This window comes from Strongylocentrotus purpuratus, unplaced genomic scaffold, assembly GCF_000002235.5.
Source record: "Strongylocentrotus purpuratus isolate Spur 01 unplaced genomic scaffold, Spur_5.0 spur5_scaffold_20, whole genome shotgun sequence".
Lineage (NCBI taxonomy): Eukaryota > Metazoa > Echinodermata > Echinoidea > Camarodonta > Strongylocentrotidae > Strongylocentrotus > Strongylocentrotus purpuratus.
In genome coordinates, this window is record NW_022145606.1 from 31,450,605 (window position 1) to 31,471,288 (window position 20,684).

General features: G+C 37.5%; 2 protein-coding genes across 2 annotated transcripts; one reads left to right on the forward strand and one right to left on the reverse strand.

The window, feature by feature from the left end:
* Positions 1 to 2,527: 2,527 nt before the first annotated feature.
* Positions 2,528 to 3,785, forward strand: LOC115927687. Its single transcript, XM_030993854.1, has 2 exons — positions 2,528 to 3,019; positions 3,646 to 3,785. Exons 1-2 carry the CDS (start codon positions 2,626 to 2,628, stop codon positions 3,783 to 3,785), a joined length of 534 nt encoding a protein of 177 aa, XP_030849714.1. The 5' UTR covers positions 2,528 to 2,625.
* Positions 3,786 to 13,315: 9,530 nt separating this feature from the next.
* On the reverse strand, positions 13,316 to 16,924 carry LOC115927688 (monocarboxylate transporter 3-like). Its single transcript, XM_030993855.1, has 4 exons — positions 16,846 to 16,924; positions 15,865 to 16,005; positions 13,764 to 14,747; positions 13,316 to 13,461 (listed from the first exon to the last, which is right to left on the reverse strand). The coding sequence occupies exons 1-4, from the start codon at positions 16,922 to 16,924 to the stop codon at positions 13,316 to 13,318; spliced, it is 1,350 nt and encodes a 449-aa protein (XP_030849715.1).
* Positions 16,925 to 20,684: the final 3,760 nt, after the last annotated feature.

Consider the following 20,684-nt stretch of genomic DNA (forward strand, 5'->3'; position numbering starts at 1 on the left):
TCCCATTTTCGTCGATGCCTAGTCCAAGTCACTCTATCTATTATGCTTTGTCATTGGTTATATTTAATTAAATGTATAACTCCTCTCTTAATTGGTGGATGGAACTGATCTAGAGGTCGGATGACCTAAAGGTCTTGTTATATATCCTATCTTGTAATTGGTTGTCTTCGTAAGGGTCCTCCTGATTGGCTAATAATATCATATGATATTTAAAGATAAAGGTGAGTTCTGGGTGTTTTTTTTTAAAATCTCAGAGAACCAAGCGAAACTTACACTGAATGTTCAAGATTGCAAATAAATGTAATTTGCCAAACAATTTTGGTAGAAAATGTATACTGGCTGAGTAATGAGCATAGAAAGATTAGGAAATCAAGATTGGTAGCCCCGACACCATTTGTGTAGTGCCATATACATCTTTCTGTGTACAGTGCTTGTTACTTTACCAAGACTGGGCCAAATTTATTATGAATTTGATGACTCCAGGACTTTGCAGTACACACCAATACTTACATACTACATTATCAACTTTTTCTGATCCATTCCCACCTTTCTTTTCACAATGCAATCGGATGACCAGAACTCACCTTTATCTTTAAGCCTCGTCGGGTGCCGGAGTATTTAAATGCCATGTGCGGAATTCTGTAGTTGAGTTATGATACTATGTTAAGGATGTGCTGTAAGTTTCACTCAATCTAAAGGGTGGCCCAGCCTCTGAGAGAAAAAGCTATTTTAAAATGTCCTTAAATAAATAATCTTCGTTTAAACTAGTGGAGCTTCGGCTGACTGGACTTCAACTGTACCGTGTGAGTCAAAAAAAAGTTTACACCTAGATAAATTGCTAATTATTTTTAAAATCATCTATGAACAGTAAATTATTATAAGTCTTATGAAAGAGTGTTTTATCCCAAATCATTTGGTATAATTTGTGTGTGATATGTGTTCACGCTTGGATGCGCAGGAGGCATTGTTTGCAAGAGTGCAAAAATCGACTTTCGCCAAAGTGATGCCTATTGCATGTATTATGTTGGGATTAGCGGAGTGAGAGAATGAATTGAATGTATCAAATGAAATGCATTGCATATGCTTTTTGTAGAAGCAGAGTCGCACACGCACACACACACGCACACACGTGATCGTTGATATTTGATATTTAATTATGTGTGGCATGATTAATTTTGTAAGGGATGTTATTTGGATCTGCAAAAACCGATTTAATAACCAAATCCCAATTGCTTTATTTACACATCACATAAGCAACTTTGGCGCAAGTCGATTTTTGCACAATCGCAAACAATGCCCCCTATTCATCCAAGCTTAAACACATACCTCACAAAAACGATACCAAATGATTTGGAATAAAACATTTTTTCATAAGATTTATAATAATTTACTGTTCATAGATGATTATTAAAATAATTAGCAATTTTCTAGGTGTAAACTTTTGTTTTGTACTCACACTGTATATCCGAGCTTCTTTCGTTTTCATTTTGTTTCTGAACTTGTCGTCACCGACCAATTACGGGCCCATTACATTTGTATTAAACACTATTGACTGACTTTTCAATCCCGTCAGACTTCAGCGTGACTTCTTTGTTGTTGTTGTAGTTTTGCAAAGCCTGCACGTAATACATGTTTATACAGGTAATGAAAATGTATTTAAATAAATTAAGTTCGTTACATTATCACGAAGAAAGTTACGCTATCAACTTTATTTTGTTCGGGGGGGGGGGAGGGGGGGAGTGGTGGAATACGATTGCTATTTCTGTGATTGACATCAATAGCTCGATCCTACTATGTTTAAAGACTGCTACACAATTCACTACCCTACGGGGCCTTAGGCTGACAAGCATGGCTTCCACCATATGTCCTTGAATATTTCACTCTTATTTTTTACCATCTACTTTGTGGAATCATGAACAAATGTTAAAATGATGTATGAAAATTATGAAGACAAACATTACTAAAACTAATAATTATTAAAAGTATTGTTAATATCATTATCATCATCACTATTTTTCCGCAGGTGCTGGCTTGTCAATGACCTACCTGCCCACCGTTTTTGCACTGAATGATATATTCCGGGAAAAATTAGTTTTTGTGAACACATTCACGTTATATGGCTACACCGCCGGATCCATGCTGCTCCCTATGGTAACGGAAAGCTCCTTTGAGGCATATGGCTATGTAGGGGCGTTTATTATCCTTGGTGGTATCGCTCTGAACCTCGTCGTGGGCGGTGCAACGATACGCAAGTCATCAAGAAACGGCGCTACGAATGAATGCGAAATTCATGATGAAGTGAAGGATAAAGGAAAGTGCCATTGTGAAAAGGAATTATTAGAGAGAAAGGAAGACAGGATTTATATTCAGGAGGAGGGGGAAGAGAAGGAGGAGGTGGAGGAGAAAGGAGATGAATAGGAGGAGGACGATAGTGGAGAGTGCATTTCGGAGCAAACAGGTTTGATTCAAAACGAGAGCCGTTGCAAAAGTAAGTATGAAACATCAACGAATGCACGCTCAACCTTGACCACACCCTTCTTTCAGACCTGTAAAGGATCTGGCGGAATACTGAACGAAGGTATCTTTCTTTTCTCATTGCCTATTAACTTTTTGGAATATTACACCATGTATGCATGGATGCTTTTTCTGGTCCCCCACGCTGAACATATTGGCATCCCTCCTTCCAAAGCAATCTTCCTCTCTACAATCGGCGGTATAGGGGGCATCATCAGTCGAACCATGTTCATCATCCTCGTATACAAAGGGATCAACGTCTTTGTTGTCTACATTGCCATAGGTGTCATATGCACAATATCCTTTCTGTTAGACTTCACCAGTTCTGTATACGAGGTGCGTGCTACATTGGCCTTTGTCCAAGGGTTCTCCTTTTTCATCGAGGATGCAATTTCGGCGACTTTATTCAAGGAAGCAGTCTTTGACGATAGAAATGTTAATATGGCCATTGCTCTCAGTTCCTTCATGGGAGGACTAGGGGCAACATGCGCAGGAACATTTACAGGTGTGTAAATTTCAGTCCACTTGTTATTTTCAAACATGATCGCAAGAACCTTTGCAAAAAGAACTCAAGGACAATACACCATTAGAAAAGAGAAGGGCAAGTGTTAATATAGAAGGGGCACTTATTAGATATGAAAAAAGGAGCTCATTACAACGTTGAATGTGTCACCTCTCAAATATATAATGAGGGCACTCACCGTAGATGGAGAGAGGCACTTGAAAATGTCACTTATAAATCATCTGTACGACCATGCATTATGGCTCAAGGCAGGATCAAAACCGTGTCGATGTGCTATATTAGTGCCCTTTTGTGGGGCAATAATCCTCATTACTGTCATTCACGACTTAAGGGCGTAAGTCCCCTAGTTGATAAGCATAGTAGCATACACATGCTTTAGCAGTCACGCAAAACAAACACTGGCAAATTATTATTCAATAAATCATTGTCAAAATATTTCCATGAATTGAGGTTAAACAAAAATATTCCAACAATATGAGCGACAGTGTACAAGTATATACGCACCCCTATACGCATGCTTTAATAGGTTATTATCTAACTGTAACTTAGTACGCTTTGTCTACAACTCCCTGACTGATCATTCTAATAATGTTATGATCGTTTTCTAGGTTATCTGTTTGATGTCACCCAGTCGTTTACGAAGGTGTTCATCATCGTCGGCTTCATCCACGCCGTCATGACCGTCCATCTCTTCATCGTAGCGATCCTCATCAAGAGACGACGGATAAGAAACAAGCTTTCAGTTTAAAAACAAGTGCGATTTAGGGGAGGGGGTTCAACCTCCCCACCTTCCCCGTTTTGGAAACCCACGATTTAGGACACAAGTTTAAACATTAATTTGTTTCCTTCTAGGTATTGGTTTTTATTCTTTTTTTATTTATTCATTTTTATATTGATTATTCTAGTACCTAGACAATTGTATTTTTTTTATTATTCTTTTTGGTTGGCTTTGCTTGCATGTCTTCAAGTTGTATCAATTCGTCTGCGCCGATCTTTTGCAAAATCCTACATCCGCCTCTGCTTTAAACGTCTTTTTAAAATGTAATTTGCTTTTTTTGTTGGATGAACAATCTTTACTCTGTCATCTTCCAAACAAATCTTAATTTCATTTTATTTACTCTTTTGTCCTGGCACTCTTTGTATTGTATATAATTTCGAAAGTGCATTTTCTATTCGTCATTTAGTGTAGATGTTGGAAACCGGTACCCCTAATCACAATCTTGAGTATCTGTAATGATATCAGGAATCATGCCTCCAACATTTGTACCTGAATGTTGTTTTTTCCTTCTCATTTGTGATAGAGAATACGGAAATGGCAGGAGGGGTATTTACACTTTGGGATTAACCACCCCCCACTTAAGTTTGTTTATGTGTGTATTATGTGTGTATGTTTTAGCACCCCCCCCCCCCCTTGTGGATGTTTTTTTTTTGTTCAAAAGAGTAAACAAAATTATGCCAATGGCTGACCTAAACAAAAGTGACCTTACCTTTCCCTACGTAGCAAAATGTCAAATTTTCAAATTTCGAGACCAAAAAAAATAATAATAACCACCACCATCAATAGGCATTGTATAATTTATGGTTATTTTCCACTTTATTTTTTTTCTCGATATATATCATGGAATTTAGTTTTGTTCAATTTGAGCGAGAATCAAAGTGTCTAGTAATACTGTTTCCGGTAATTGTTCTTTTGTATTACTGATTAAAATGAAGTTTGTCTGGTTTTGATTAAGTGACAAATTGTTTGAATGGAACTAGTTTTACTGTATTCAGAACGATTTTGTGTTTTTTATTTGGAAAGAAAAGGTTTGATTCACCGGAAAAAAAAAGAAAAAGACAGATTTTTCGAACAACCTTGAGTCGTTGATGAAAACATTTATCATCACAGTTGTATATTTGAAATTTTCTGGGAAATCTCTCTTTTAGCTGCTCGTAAGTGGGATGTAACGGTGTTACGGTAAATAGAGTATTTTTGTTTTCATTCGGATTCCGTTTGTTTGAGATTCGCAATAAAGAATTTGTAATCCTTGGAGATGTAAAGACTTTTTTTGTAATTTATTCGAGTAGATTGTTAAGGGATGAGGATAGTATACATATATAGTATATTGAATGCTACATTAGCACTATTACTGACATTGTTGTACCCCTTGCACCTGTCAGTATGTGCTAAGCATTCTCTGAAACTATCGACATTGTTTTCTGAAAATTGGCGGGTCTTTGTTCAGGCAGAGCGTTCTATAGGAGGGGTAAAAGTGAACATACATATCACATATTATTATCCCTGAGTTAACCTCTTGTTCAAGGAAGTTGGTGAAAATATTGTCAATAAGGGTTGATGAATCAGTGAATATTGGGTCTTTTTTTTTTTTTTTTTGGGGGGGGGGGGTACAAATGTTTTTGAGAGCAATAGAGCATGAAATTATTGACATATATTACACGTATTACATTTTCAAATATTTAGGTTGTAGTCTCCCATAATGAAACCAGTTTTATTTACAAGAGAAGGTGCAGATAATATACTTTCCAGTAAATCTAGAAATTTATTAGGATCGGCTCGGGGTGGTTAGTAAATGTCTCCGATAACAATGTTTCTTTTACACATAATACATTTATCATTGTGTCATTGTTTTAACATCGAGACGAAATTCATACTACAGAAAGTATCTTTTTTTTTAATTATTATTTTACTACAGAAAGTATCTTCCTTTTACCCTCGTTTACTTCACTTCTCACAAATTGATAAATCGGGATGATTTCTGTCAATGACATGACCACATATAACATTTCAGATGTTAAATTTAGTTCATATTAATGACTAAATAACTTTTATGCCAGAATTAGAGTAGCTTTTTGTTTCTCTCAAGAGCCACAAGGCCCTCTTGGCGACGGCGTAAGCTTGCGCCCCATCGTCGGGGTTCCATGGGGCGAAACCTCTAGACTGAATAATAATAATATATACATCTGTGAAGCGCTTTGAGAGGGCCTCCGGTCCTGAAAAGCGCTATATAAGAACTAGCTATTATTATTATTATTAAGCTGTAACAGTTCAGAACCCTCAGGAAGCCTTTCTGAGCGGTAACACCTCTTATACATGCCATTGAAATTTGCACTGCCCCCATTGCATTATTTCGTGAGAAATCAATACTCTCCAACACACGCACTCTCCCTCCTGAAAATAATCTGATATAACAAAGGGTTGTCTTGGATGGGGTTGCTTTAGAACCCCTGTTGAGGTCCAGGGGGGGGGGGGAGAAGTTCCATGACGCTCTCGAGTTATAGCAACTCAGAGCCGTGAGCAGAAGTAAGTCTCATCTATGCTCTGAAAAATTCTCTCCTTCTGTCACGCTCTCGCGTACACACTTTTGTTTTTGTTTTTGGTCAATAGTTGTTGTAAATTGATTCCAAAACAATACAAATCATTTTTTAGAAATAAAGTTGTTTTTCATATTGACATGATTCAATACATTTTCAACACATAGATTGTACGATCGATGAACAAAATAAATGAAATCAGTTGTAACATAAAACAATAACCACATCCAACCAATAACAATACTACCGCCACCATGCGACACACGACACACACAAACACAATTTGGTATTTCAATTTGGGGGCCCCTTTTTATAAGCTCTGCTTTCTCCGGGGTCACCAAACCATTAATGTGTTTTTCTCAAGTATTAATGTAACTTATTTTGATTGTATATATATATATATATATTGATGGTTGAACAAATAAATGAATTGAACTGAATTGAAACACACACCACCCGACCACACTCCTACACATATACGTGGCACTGTTGCTAGCCACCCCAGAATACCCCCAAATTGGAGCGACATAATAATATAAATAATCTATTAAAACAAATAATAATAAAACGAGGCTATAATATGTAACTGCAGTGTTAATAATCCATTAAAATATTCAGTTGTTCCCACTTCTGTACCTCCCTGAAAGATTTCAAAGGAAAGTTAGGGAGATGTTTCTGCCTCCTCCTCTAAATCCTGAATGGTCAAAATGAGAGCTGACATCTTGTCGTCGTTTCTTGATGAGGATCCATACGATGAAGAGATGAACGACCATGACGGCGTGAATGAAGCCGACGATGATGAACACTTTCGTGAATGACTTGGTGACATTAAACAGATAACCTAAGAAATGATCATAACATTATAAGAGGCATTTGTCAAGGATTTGATACAGTTTAGATCATTACCGATGTAAACATTCGTATGGGGGCGTGATCATAACTTATATCATGTAACTCCTATGTATTTCATTGTTTTTTTTAACTTATGCATTTCATTTTTTTTTTTTTTTTATTTATTTTTTTCTTACTACAATTCAATTATTTTGACTCCCATAACAGCCACCTAAACTTTAAACAAGACCCAATAACCCATGTTTGATCTGTTTTTAGGAAAAACGACTTTTCCATATATTTTGTACACAAATCACGAAAATGAGCGATTTTCGAGCTGACATGCAAAGACAAAAGGTCACGTGACCTTGTAACCGTAGGTCCGATTTTCAAAACAAAAAAATCTAAAGTTGCGCAAGACTCGAAAGAAAAAAAGTCAGCGAGCGGCGGGGCGCCATCCATATGCGTTCCCGAGCAATCGAAAAAATCGTGGAGGGGGGGGGGGGGTCACAATGCCCCCCCCCCCGGCCTTATTAGGGTTAAAGTGCGAAAATAACGAGTATTAGTTGTCGACTTAAGAGCTAAATACCCAGAAAGTAATAGTATGATTTTTTTCAGACCATTGTACCGAATGGTCGTACGTTGTTTGCTGCGATTCAATCAATATGATTTTGGCCATTACAAAAAGTGGTTTATTGATGTAGAAAAATGTTCATGTACCCTTCACAGCTCATTTTATGTATGTTATTATCAAAGAAGAAAATAGGCCCGTCAGTCACTCAATAGTGTCTGACAATGACGTCTTGCAAATAAACGGTTTCCCTTGCATAATTTGGATATTAGGACACTGCTAATGTTTAAATTTCACAGATAGGACATACATGACAAATTCAAAATACCTGCAAAGTTCTACATATTTTGATGTTGGCTGTAAAAGGGACATAGTATCTTTCCTGTTAAATGATACTTTATGACTAAGCAGCTGCCATTTTTAATATGATTGTTAAAATCACATTGTACAAAGTCGCCCGACCCATTGATTTTATAAAGAAAACGAAATGAAAATAACAGTAAATTTACTTCTTTAAATATGAAAAACGAAAGTAATTCATTATTAATTGTAATTGGTTTGTTTTACTTGAAACACATATTTTTGTCGTATTATACCAGTCAAGCTTGGCAAAATATGTGGTACTTTTAGCAGAATGGAGATGAATGTAACGATAGACGTGTTTTCCCGTCATTCTCCTTAGAACATATTTTGCTAAAAATAAAAGAGGCACTGTCCAGTGACTTAAGTTTTGATAGGGTGCTGAATGATAGTTCTATGGGATGGTGCATAGGCCTATATAATGATAAGTAAATACAACAAAGCGACAACACGATGGTTGATCTTCGGCAGAACGAGTGTTTCAACAGGACCTTATATGTTGACAAATAATGATAGAAGGTACTTAACTAAGAATTACAAATAAGAAAACATATCAGGTATTCACGTGTAAAATTAAACACTGTTTTCAGAATTCCTTGAACTAGGCAGTTGAAGCTGACTTGCAAAGAGGTATATAGCTCATTCCGCAACTTCGCAGCACCCGGCATATTCTCCTGCGTTCAAACTTCCCTTAAAATGATTATCGAACCGATGATAATTTCCGAAATTAGGTTTGCGTTGATTTAACGTTATTCAGTTTTTACAAAGAAAAGAGACGCATTCCTCTTTCGAAATAGTAGTAGGCAGGAGAGAAGTGTAATAGTATAATTTGGACGGTTCTTCAGATGTATTTTCAGAGCACACAGTCTCGTGGCAAATTAGTTCCTAAATATTTCATGAGCTACCCTTCAAACAGGCCTACATGAAATATCCTCATGTTCCTTTAAATCATTACTAAACAAATTGAAGTATAAATATGAAAGAATATTAGTAGAAAACTAAACAAACAATAAAAGACACTTTCATCTGGAATCCCTCTCAATTTATGACATTAGGGACTTTTTGCACGGCGACGCAAGTTCTACTACGGGGTACTTAAATGAGATGTGACCGTCTCCGTACTGGCTACCGTCGCGATCTAATTTGCTTTAGGGAGCTTTCGCAACTGGTGTCGTGGCGTTATGTGCCTTAGCGAAATCGCGTCTTCACCGGTGATATGTGTCTCCTAGATCGGCGAGATGAGTCTTCGATTGGCGAATAGTGTCCACTCAATTTTAATATTGACAATCATTTTCAGAAAACCTTAAATTAAAATGTTTCTCGCAATATTTGTATGTTTTAATGTTTGAAGTGTTATTTTTTTATGGTGAGGCGTTGCAAGAAAGTTGAGTTTCAATCGATTGCAAATATTATCAGTTGCAAATTTTGCAACTGATTTATCAAACGCAACTTTCTGTTGCAAGAAGCAAACTGATTGGCGTTATTTTTTTTCATGAAAAAGACTGGATGGCCGAGCCTAACGATTTCTCAATTTTAAGAGCAATTCGCAAGCCCTAGCACTTGTCTGTGATCTTTGTGATTATGAGCAGAGTAAGTGGAAAAAATATTCACTTTCGATCGTATTTTCGCTTCATTGCGTATGCTTTATACAAAACTAAAAATATGTTTTGGTTGTTTCTGGAATGAATGTGTCTTGAAACATAGAAGAATATTCTGTATATCGCTGGTCGAATTTCGAAGTCGCGAATACTCTTCTGATACACATTTCCGTAATTATTGTCCCACATTTAGCTATTTGTGTTAAGCTTAGATCAAGTATTTTGTTCTATTGATTCTGAAAGTTTCATTTCATTCTGCCAAATAAACATTCTCTGCTTTCTGAGTTTTTAACAAATGCAACAGCTGTGTCCCTGGCTTTGGCATGTGCAAGTCGCTCCCTATATGGACCTGGCACAACATGACTTGGTTCAATCTCTCCTGCTTCATGGTATTTCTGAGCCATGTTTTTACACTTCTCTTAGGGCACTGAAAGATCTCTCTGCTTGGCAAGAACTTGCTGGTAAAACAAGCAGGAGTCTCAGAAGTTGCTCAACATTTGGGAACATCCCCCTAACTTCCGGAATCATGCCCTGAAATTCCTTCCTGCATTCTTCCACAGAAGAATATTTGAACTGATGTTGGAGGAAGACCATTTCATACCTAAGACCATCCCACAATTCAAACTTGTCAATTAGATCATCCTCTATTGATCCACATAGTAGAATCGATGCCAGTCTTGTTTTTTTCTTCTATGTCAGTTGAGGTGAAGTAGATCCTGAAATTGGAAAGGCACTGTCTATTAGCTTGAAGAACTCTACACGATACTTTTCTTCTTGTGATTCTGAAACATATTGCTGCGATCCCTCAGTATATCTAGCTGGACTTCTTTCTTTGCGTGACATTAGGGGAGCCAGCTTCCACCGCTCGATTTTCTTCATTGCTTCTTCAAACAGTGCGTCCCAGAAAAAACAAAACCGAGAATTATCGATGTTTTATCATGACTTAATCACAATTATAAATAACAAATGACACATATTTGAAAAGCTTAGATACTCCTCTTTCATTTGATGCATTTCTTATGACGCATGAGTGATTACAAACAATTTGAAGAGAGGAAACCAAAAAGTCATATGGCGGACGGTATCTGCATTTTGAAAAGAAAATCACATTTGTATAAGATTCAATTTCTCGCCTTTCATATGACACCTCAATCAGGAAAAATGGGCCAAGAATAACAAAGTTCTGTTTGTTTAAAGTAATGCTTGCCTTTCCATAATTTGGTTAAACGAGTTCGTTTTCACTGGCTCCCTGCCGTAGCAACAAACGGAGTTGACAAAACACTTAACTCCGTTTCGTTGACGATTAGCCATTCACAAACAAGACAATCGAGGAATCAAATGAATTAAAATCCACACTTGACTAGTGATTACTATTAATGCATTTATCTTTTAATTATTGGCATCAATTCAGAATGGTTTGGGTTACATTTGGGTCAAATTTGGGTTACATGTTAATGTGAGCGTTCAGTGAGTTAAATTAAATGGTGCTTTGTGCGGGGATTAGTTTATGGATATTTCCAAGTACAATGCAAGAGACGTGTCTATCTTTATTGTAATTCAGGATGTCAATTGCAATAAAGATGGCTGGTTTGTAAGGGATTTATGTTTGAATGGCATGGGCAGTGGCGTGAATAAGACTAAAATGAATAGGACACAACTTCATTTTTAACATGTTATTTATAAAGTACCAAATACCCATGCTAAATTCGAGCCAGATGCATATAATGGTAAGCTTAAAGACAATGATTCCTGACATATTGTCATAAGTTTATTCAATAGACGTGCTGCAAAAGATAATAAGGATAAAAATTATCAGAAAAAATGCACCCAGAAATGGGAAAATCGCGTCGACCAATATTTCGCTCAATGAGGAGGGAGGGGGGGGGGGGGGGGATTAAGGAGCATTCAGTTGTTTTTCTCTCCACTCAGCACCCCCCCCCCCCCCCCAAGTAAAAATAAAGATTTTTTTTTTTTTTTTTTTGGGGGGGGGGGGTTAATTCAGATACCGCCCGCCAAATGTCTTTTTGGTTTCCTTCCTTCAAATTGCTTTTAATCATTCATGCGTAAAATATGCATCATCTGAGTAGCATCAACTGAAAGAAGAGACTCTAAGCTTTCCAAAGATGTATCATTCATTAATTATGGTTGTGATTAAGTTATGATAAAACATCGATATTTCTCGGTTTCGCTTTTTCTGGGACGCACTGTACAACGTGAAACGAGCAAAAATAGCAAATAGAGCAAACAAATTATTTGTTAACAAAGAAATATGACGCGATAGTCACTTTAAAATATTGAGGTCATTGAACACGACTCGGTGGTCACTCGAACGAGACTGTAGACATGAACAATCATGATACAGTAACGTATACAATAATAGCAGGCCAGACACAACTCAGTTTACAACATGCATTGTAACCCACGCACGCCTGCTGCCAGAGATCCCTAAGGCAAGATAAAACCCATCATCATAATTTACAGAGCGCAACAAAACATTTCTTTAAATAACAACAATTGAAATTCCGTTCAGGGAGCCTAACAATAAAAGCTGTTTTTGATTCACAGAGCATCGTAGAGACGACGAACAAATAGGAACAGTAATACAACGTTAAGCGTGAGACCGTTTCCTTCTATCTCTAACCGAGGATAATCAACTGTTAAAAGATTTTATCATGAGTCCTTGAAAAATTAATTAATACTGCTTCTCATATTATTATTGAATAGCAGCAAAGGCGAACGATTGTTGCTACTATTCTGAAATCGTTGCTTGGTTTGCCTTTTCTTCAAAATTACCATGAGATATCAAGCTACATAGAAATATGATCGACAAAAGAGATTGAGAATTTTCAACCTATCCGCTCCGTAGCTGCAAATATATTATGTACGGTTTTCGTTACGTGGTCCTATCTGGCTTCATCACTTGAACCAGGGAAGTGAAAGAAAGAAGTGGAAACTATTCAAACGCATTCGTGAGTTTGAAAGCGTAACAATGGGATGTGTAACATTCCACCTGGCTTTGAAGTTCCTTGCACCAGACCGCGCTTCCACTGCGGGGAATTTCGGAGGCCAGGCACCAGTTTTACATTTATAACAACATATTAAATTACCGGCAAAATTTAAGTGTAAATTATTAACTTAGCTACGGATTCAAATGAAAATGGTACCTAAATGTACTGGGAGGATAACTCTATCAAGACATATCATTAAATCCCTAATTAAATATTCATACTTCAAACAATACAACTTTTAAAAAATGGGACATTCTTTCTCACTCACCCTGTATATATATATATATATATATATATATATATATATTGATGGTTGAACAAATAAATGCATTGAACTGAATTGAAACACACACCACCCGACCACACTTCCACACATATACCACACACTGTTCCTAGCCACCCCAGAATACCCCAAATGGGAGCGACAGAATAATAGAAATAATCTATTAAAAAAAATGAATAAATAATTAAAACGAGGCTATAATATTTAACTACAGTGTTAACAATTCATTAAATGATTCACTTGTTTCCACTTTTGTATCTCACTGAAAGATTTCAAAAGGAAAGTTAGGGAGACGTTTCTGCCTCCTCTAAATCCTCAGTCGTCAACATCACAGATGGTATCTTGTCGTCGTTTCTTGATGAGGATCGCTACGATGAAGAGATGAACGACCATAACGGCGTGAATGAAGCCGATGATGATGAACACCCTTGTGAACGACTTGGTGACATCAAACAGATAACCTAGGAAATGATCATAACATTATAAGAGGCATTTGTCTAGGATTTGATACAGTTTAGATCATTACCGATGTAAACATTCGTATGGGGTCGTGATCATAACTTATATCATGAAACTCTGTAACTATTTAAGGCTTTATGATATGCCTGACTAAGTAGGAGCAACTTCCATTGACGCATCATTCTCAGTCTATTGTCTAACAATAATTTATAACGGCAATACATACAATGGGGTATTTAACTTAAGTTGATTTATCAAATGTTCATTATGTTTGAAAAGAAAAAGCTGGCTATGAATTACGCACCTGTAAATGTTCCGGCACATATCGCCCCTAGTCCTCCCGCGAAAACACTGAGAGCCACGGCCATGTTGAAATTCCGATCATCAAAGACTGCATCTTTGTATAAGCTGGACATGATAGCATCCTCGATGAAGAAGGAGAAACCTTGGACAAAAGCCAAGGTAACACGCACCGCGTAAGCAGCACTGATAAAGTCCAGTAGAAATGATGCCGTGCCGATGAGGCCTATAACGATGTAGACGACATAGACATTGATGCCTTTACCGACTAGGATGATGAAGATGGTCCGACCGATGATGCCACCTGTGCCGCCAATTGTAGATAGGAAGATTGCTTTGGAAGAAGGGATTCCCAGATGTTCAGCATGGGGGACCAGAAACAGCATCCACGAATAAATGTTGAAACCTGTTAAGAAATGAATCGGGATGGTGAAGAGATAAAGTGGTTCGTTTAATAATCCACAGAACCGTTTGCTGGTTTGAAAAACGGCGCTTGTCGAAGATGAGCGCACATTCCGTGATGTCTCCTGCTTAATTACATTACGTCTCTCGGTTTGAATCAAACGCCTTTCCTCCGAGACGCACTCTTCAATATCCTCTTCTTGTTCCTCCTGCTCCTCTTTTTCCTCATCTTCCTCCTCCTCACGATAACGGTTACCTTCTGTTTGTTTTGCGGACTCTCCTTTAGGAAGACACTTCTGTTTCTCTTTCACTTTATCATGAATGTTGTCTTTATTTGTAGCGGCGTTTAATAGTGTCTTGCGTATCGTTGCACCGCACGCGACAAGGTTAAGAGCGATACCTCCAAGGATAAGAAACGCCCCTGCATAGCCATACGCTTCGAAGGACCATTCCATTACAACAGGGAGCAGCATTGACCCGGCGGTGTAGCCATATGACGCGATTGTGTTCATCAAAACGAATTGTTCTCCAAAGAAATCATTCAGTGCAAGGATGGTTGGCATGAAGGACATTGACAAGCCAACACCTGTGAAAAGAAAAATGATAACAAAGATATTGATTACTACTGCACAAGAAGCGTAGTACGGCACTGCCCCATTTCCATTAAATTTTTGTGTCCATGATCTTTAGGAGTTTCCTGCCCTGGGTATACAAGTTTATGTCTGTTTCTAAGTGCTGTTCAACCTCTGGCACGTTTGTCCGTTGAAGGCTTCCAGAAGAGCATTTGAAGAACTCCGTTTTAAAAGGTACTTCATCCATAAATCCAACTTCAGAGAAAAACACCATTATTTAATTATCAAAGTTAGCCATGTCAGTTTGCAATCATACTTTGGCTGATTTTACTATTGTATGAACAAATTTGAAACCACTCTTTAAACAAATCTAAATCTGCACAGATATTTGTTATGAAGTTATGAGTTTGTTAATTGTTGTGGAGGTAGTACCTTTTGGAACCGGAACTCATGCATACTGTTTGTAACTTACAATGCAGAACTTGAATGGATATAGTACACTTTGGAACCGAACTGATTTGTAAATTCCATTTTTTCTCTTTTGGGAAGTGTCCGTGCATGAGGCTACTGGAAATGTGTACATTAAAGGTCCTATGTCCCATTTGCAGGTCAAAAAATGAAAAAGTTAAGTTCCAACGGCATTCGAAAGATAATACTAATTTAGAACTTCCTTAAAAAGGGGGGCTTGAAAATGTCTTTAAGTGCGGAGTATTAGTTGCCGAATGAACTTACGAGCTAAATAGCCAGTAAGTAAAAGTCTGATTTGTTCAGACCATTGTACCGAATGGTCGTACGTTGTACGCTGCGATTCAATCCGTTTAATTTTGGCCATTACAAAAAGTGGATTATTGATGTAGAAAAATGCTCATGTACCCTTTACCGCTCATTTTATGTATATTATAATCAAAGTAGAAAAAAGCCAGTCAGTCACTCAATAGTGTCTGATAGTGAAGTCTTGCAAATAAACGGTTTTCCTTGCATAATTTGGATATTAGGACACTGCTAACGTTTAAATTTAACAGATAGGGCAAACATGACATATTCAAAAGCTACCGTATGTATGGCTCTCTACCTACACCCTTCAGGACACAACATGAGCTACATAGCTAAACTACAAGATATTTAGCTTACCTGATAATGCGAGACAGAATCCAACAGTTACTCTGTTTTTGATGAAAGCGCATGCAATAATACCTGATCCACACAACACTCCGCCTAACATAGCGACAACACGATGGTTAATCTTCGGCAAGAAGAGTGCTACAACAGGACCTAATATATTGACAAATAACGAGATAAGATACTAAATTAAAATTGACAAATAAGAAAACACATCAGGTAATCACGTGTAAAAGTAAACACTGTTTTCAGAAACGTTTACGAATTCCCCATTATTGAAATGTCAGAGTTATACTTACATGAAACACGATTATATTCTAGTGCTGCCCGAAAATTAGGGCGACGATTACCCAAACAAATCAGGAGTAATATCAAGGTGGAGGAGAAGGGATACGACGAGGACGACGAGGACGACGAGGACAAAAAATGAGAGGCATGTGGGGGAGGGGAGGTGGGTGGTTGCAGCTCCGACCCCCTGCATTACCCCGGTTATGTTTTTGGCAAGATATCAATTTACATTCGCCACTTTCTAAGCAGGTAAAGTTATTGGGTACCCTGTAGTTTGAGAATTAGAAGAACAAAATTATTCGTCATGTTTTATTTTACTTGACTTAACCATTAGGTCTATAATTACAGTCCAACCAGAAATCAGGGAACAACAGGAACAGCAATAAAAAATACTACTACTGTTGAGTTGACCTGTGATGATTATGATGTTTATGATGTTGATATTATTACGATTATCATTTGAGTTGTTGAAGTTGTTGTTAGTATTGCCATCGTTTGTATCATTTTATTACCCTTATTATCCTTATTATCATTACTATTATTATCATTATTGTTTAATTAATACTGATACTAAAATTATGGAGATGATGATGATCATTATCATGATAGTTACGTAGAAGTACAATTATCGTTAATACCATTACTTCTACATCTACCACTAGTACTACTACTACCAACAATGTGTATATATAACATTTTACTTACATCCGAGATACATCAATGCAGCAGGCAAGCTACATATCAATCCGACAGTAGCATAATCTGACTCAAGACGCTCGACCATTGTCGGAATAAAAACACCGAAAGATTTCGCGATGCCAGTTTCAATAAAAAGTACAACGAATTTGCCAACAACAATCTCGTAGCCTGAAGACCACATACTGAATCTTGCTATAACTATTGTACCCTCAATGCAGAAGTGTGATTTCAAGTGTTTCAAAGTTACAAGCAGTATACGCCTGTATTGCGAAAATTGACGATGAACTTGCAATATCAACAACATGCAAATACAAGTCAATACAAAGAGGATGCATGAAAGCATATCGGTCAAATGATATGCACTACTGGCTTCATCATTGTAAGGCCCCATTTATTGAATAGTCAGATCATAAATTTGCATCAAAGGTTTTTTGTAACGGTTTCAAGTAGTATTCGACCTCAGAAATAACATACTTAAAATTATACCCAAATCGAAGGTTCAGAAAGCTGAAGAATTTGCTAACAATGATAACATAGCCCCAAGACCACATCCTGAAGCTAGCTATAACAATTTTACCTTCAATGCAGAAGTATGATTAATCCAATCCAATCCAATCCAAAAAAGTATTTGATTTTAGGCCTAGTGCCCTTTTTTTGTAATTACAAAGCGCTGCAAATATCGCTTCACATGCTTGGGCCACTAACACAAGATGTCGCTTTAAAAGCACCAGTTCAGCAAATACAATCCATTGTTTTTTGGCAAAATGAGTAGGACTTCAGAAGCTCCTTGAACTAGGCAGTTAAAGCTGACTTACAAAGAGGTATATACAGTGCGTCCCAAAAAAAACTATACACTTTTGAAATGGCTGCTGAATAAAAAATATATATAATTCTGGGGAACTCAAGTGCTAAAATGACTGGTTGGTTGGTTGATAGATTGAGTGATTGACTGAGTTATTGATTAATTATGATTGATTTATTGAATGATTAAATTGATTGAAATACTGAACGGTGATTGAATGCTTGATTGATTAATGGATTGACCGATTGACTGATACCGTACATTGTTGATTAAGTGATGTAAGCTGAATGTTGATTGTCTAATGAATTATCAAGATATGCAAAAGCACACCCAGGCAGAGAGAGAGAGAGAGAGAGAGAGAGAGAGGGGTAGGGGAAAACGTGTCCTCTTGACCCTTATCCCATCTACCCAACAAAGTCCTACCCTACATTTCACCTCCCCTGCACCATGTACCATCACCCCGTCCTGACTCCCATTAACACACCACTGAGTCTACGGTAATACCAAATGCAATTCCTGTTCACTCATGCATAAAATGTTAATCCCATTAACCACAAATTTCACCCAAACCCAAAATCACCACAATTGATCATAAATTGGTCATATCATCCTCAATTCCGTAAGCTCCAAAGGATTTACCTCTCACAAATTGGAAGGCCAATTCCTGCGCAACCTAGTTTCCATATCATTTACGAAAGTGACCAGTGCTCACTCAAGCATAAATTATGTTCAGACCTTTTGGTGTCATATGAAAGTTGAGTTTATGAGCTTTCCATACATATCAAAATCTTCCCCCAGAATCATATATTTTTTTATTCGGCAGCCATTTCAAAAGTGTATAGTTTTTTTTGGGACGCACTGTAGTTCATTCCACAACTTTGCAGCAACCGAGATCAAATTCTCCTGCGTACAAACGTCCGCCAAAAATGATTATCGAACCGATAATTATTTTCAAAATCTGGTTAACGTAGTAAGCAGGAGAAAAGTCTGACATTATCATTACGACGGTTCTTCAGATGTATTTTCACACCACACAGTCTCTTTGCAAAGTAGTTCTTTAATATTTCATCAGCTTCCCTTCAAGCAGGCCTACATGAAATATATACATGTTCCTCTAAATCAATACTAAACAAATTGAAATATAAATAAAAAAGAACATTAGCAGGAAGGTGAATAAAAGAAAACGACATTTGTACTAAATCAGCCCCGAAGTATAAAGCGGTAGGCCTTATTGCGGAAAGGATGGTGAACTTGCCGTGCAGAGCGTAGTATAAAGTATGCCTAGTTTTACCGTAACGTCAACGAAATGCAAAAAGAAACATAATGCTTGAATGCATTTATTGGACAACTTTTGTGAATCATGAGCAAGCTATCGTAAGTCACAGTAGATATTTCTGTGTTATTTTTTAATCTTAAATAAGAATCAGTGTAATATTGGAGCCAAAGTGGACATATGAAGACGTACAGAGTGAATAACTCGTTGCATTTCTCATTCATCGTGGTCCGGCCGAACCGAACCCTTCCTCCCGTACAGTCCCAATAGGATGATCTTCAGTCTATGTATAGAGGCGGTCAGAGGGGCCAGTCTCAATCTCAGCGGAACAACCACGTATCAGAGATCTTACTTTTGTATACAAGCATTTCTATGTACAAATATTATCATAATCAACTAAAGTTTTCAAGAGAAGGTTGAATTCTGGGAAGAGATGAAAAATAATTAGAAAGCGTTATCATTGTTACATGGAAGAACACACTGGAAAACTGGTGGGGGGGGGGGCAAATAAAATTAAACCATGACTTATTTTCAATTAAAAACAAATGACTTATACATTTTCGTGATATCACACGATTCTTAACAAAATGCGCGTTTCTTAATTTCTGTTGCAAACTGACACATTCCCAAACAGCCTGGAAGAGCATATGTTTTTTTTAAAGTCACTAATGGGCCTTAGTGGCCATTAACAGTAAAGCCATGCCCTGACACTTGCGCGAATTGTTCCCGCATTGCCCCGCATTGAGGCGTGCCAGTGCTTGACATTAGAGACTTTTAGATTTACACGGCGAAAACGTGGACCGCCACGTGTGCCATCCTGTAATGTGACATCCTTCCTTAACACAATGTCACACGCGGCAGTCCACGCTCTCGTCGTGTAAATCTAAAAGCCCCTATTTAGTTGCACGAATACCGTGCATCGTTCGTGCAATGTTTAACATCATGAATGACATGTATTGTCCCGTCACGTTTACGACATACTGACGTCATACTTATGCCATAATTACGCCTTACTTTTGTATTGTTCACGCCAATATTCCCCGGCCCCCTACTCGGTGTTATTTAGGGTACGCATATGCATGTTCCCCAGAGGCTGCAGAGCGACTTCCAAAGTGGGGGGACACCAACAAAAACAAAAAAGGGCACTTTCTGGGAAAAAAGGGCACCTACAAAAGGAAATCTCAAAGCGAAAATAAACAATTTTTAGACATTAGTATATACCCCTCAAATTCGATTACATTATCAGGGATGATTTCAATATTTGTTTCTCTTTATATATCGTATAAAATATTGCTTTTTAAAGCATCATACCTTGCAGTTGGGTGTGATGGTCGAAAAAATCATTTGCGAGCGAGGAAAAATATAAGATTTGTGAGGTCACAGTGCGAAAACTACATCTTATAAAGAGGAAAAAACCAATCCTCTTCGGGTTATAAATAAGCACATTTTCATGACAGCAAACTGAAAAGACCTTTGATAAGTAACATAATTATAACATCTATAAATGTGAGCGAGCGTAGCGAGCGAGCTTTGGGAGAGATTGCTCTTAGTCGCTTGAAATTAGGGGCACGTTTAATGATGAGAGGAAAGGGGGACACTTATCGAAGGGATAAGACACTTATTAGAAAATAAAAGGAGCACGTGTCAAAGTACAAAGGGTTATTATCAGAGGTGAAAATGGGGCACTCACCAGGGATGAAAAGGCACTTATGAGCATGGAAATTGGGCATTTGTCGACGGAAAAGAGGCAGCCATCAGATTTTGATAGGG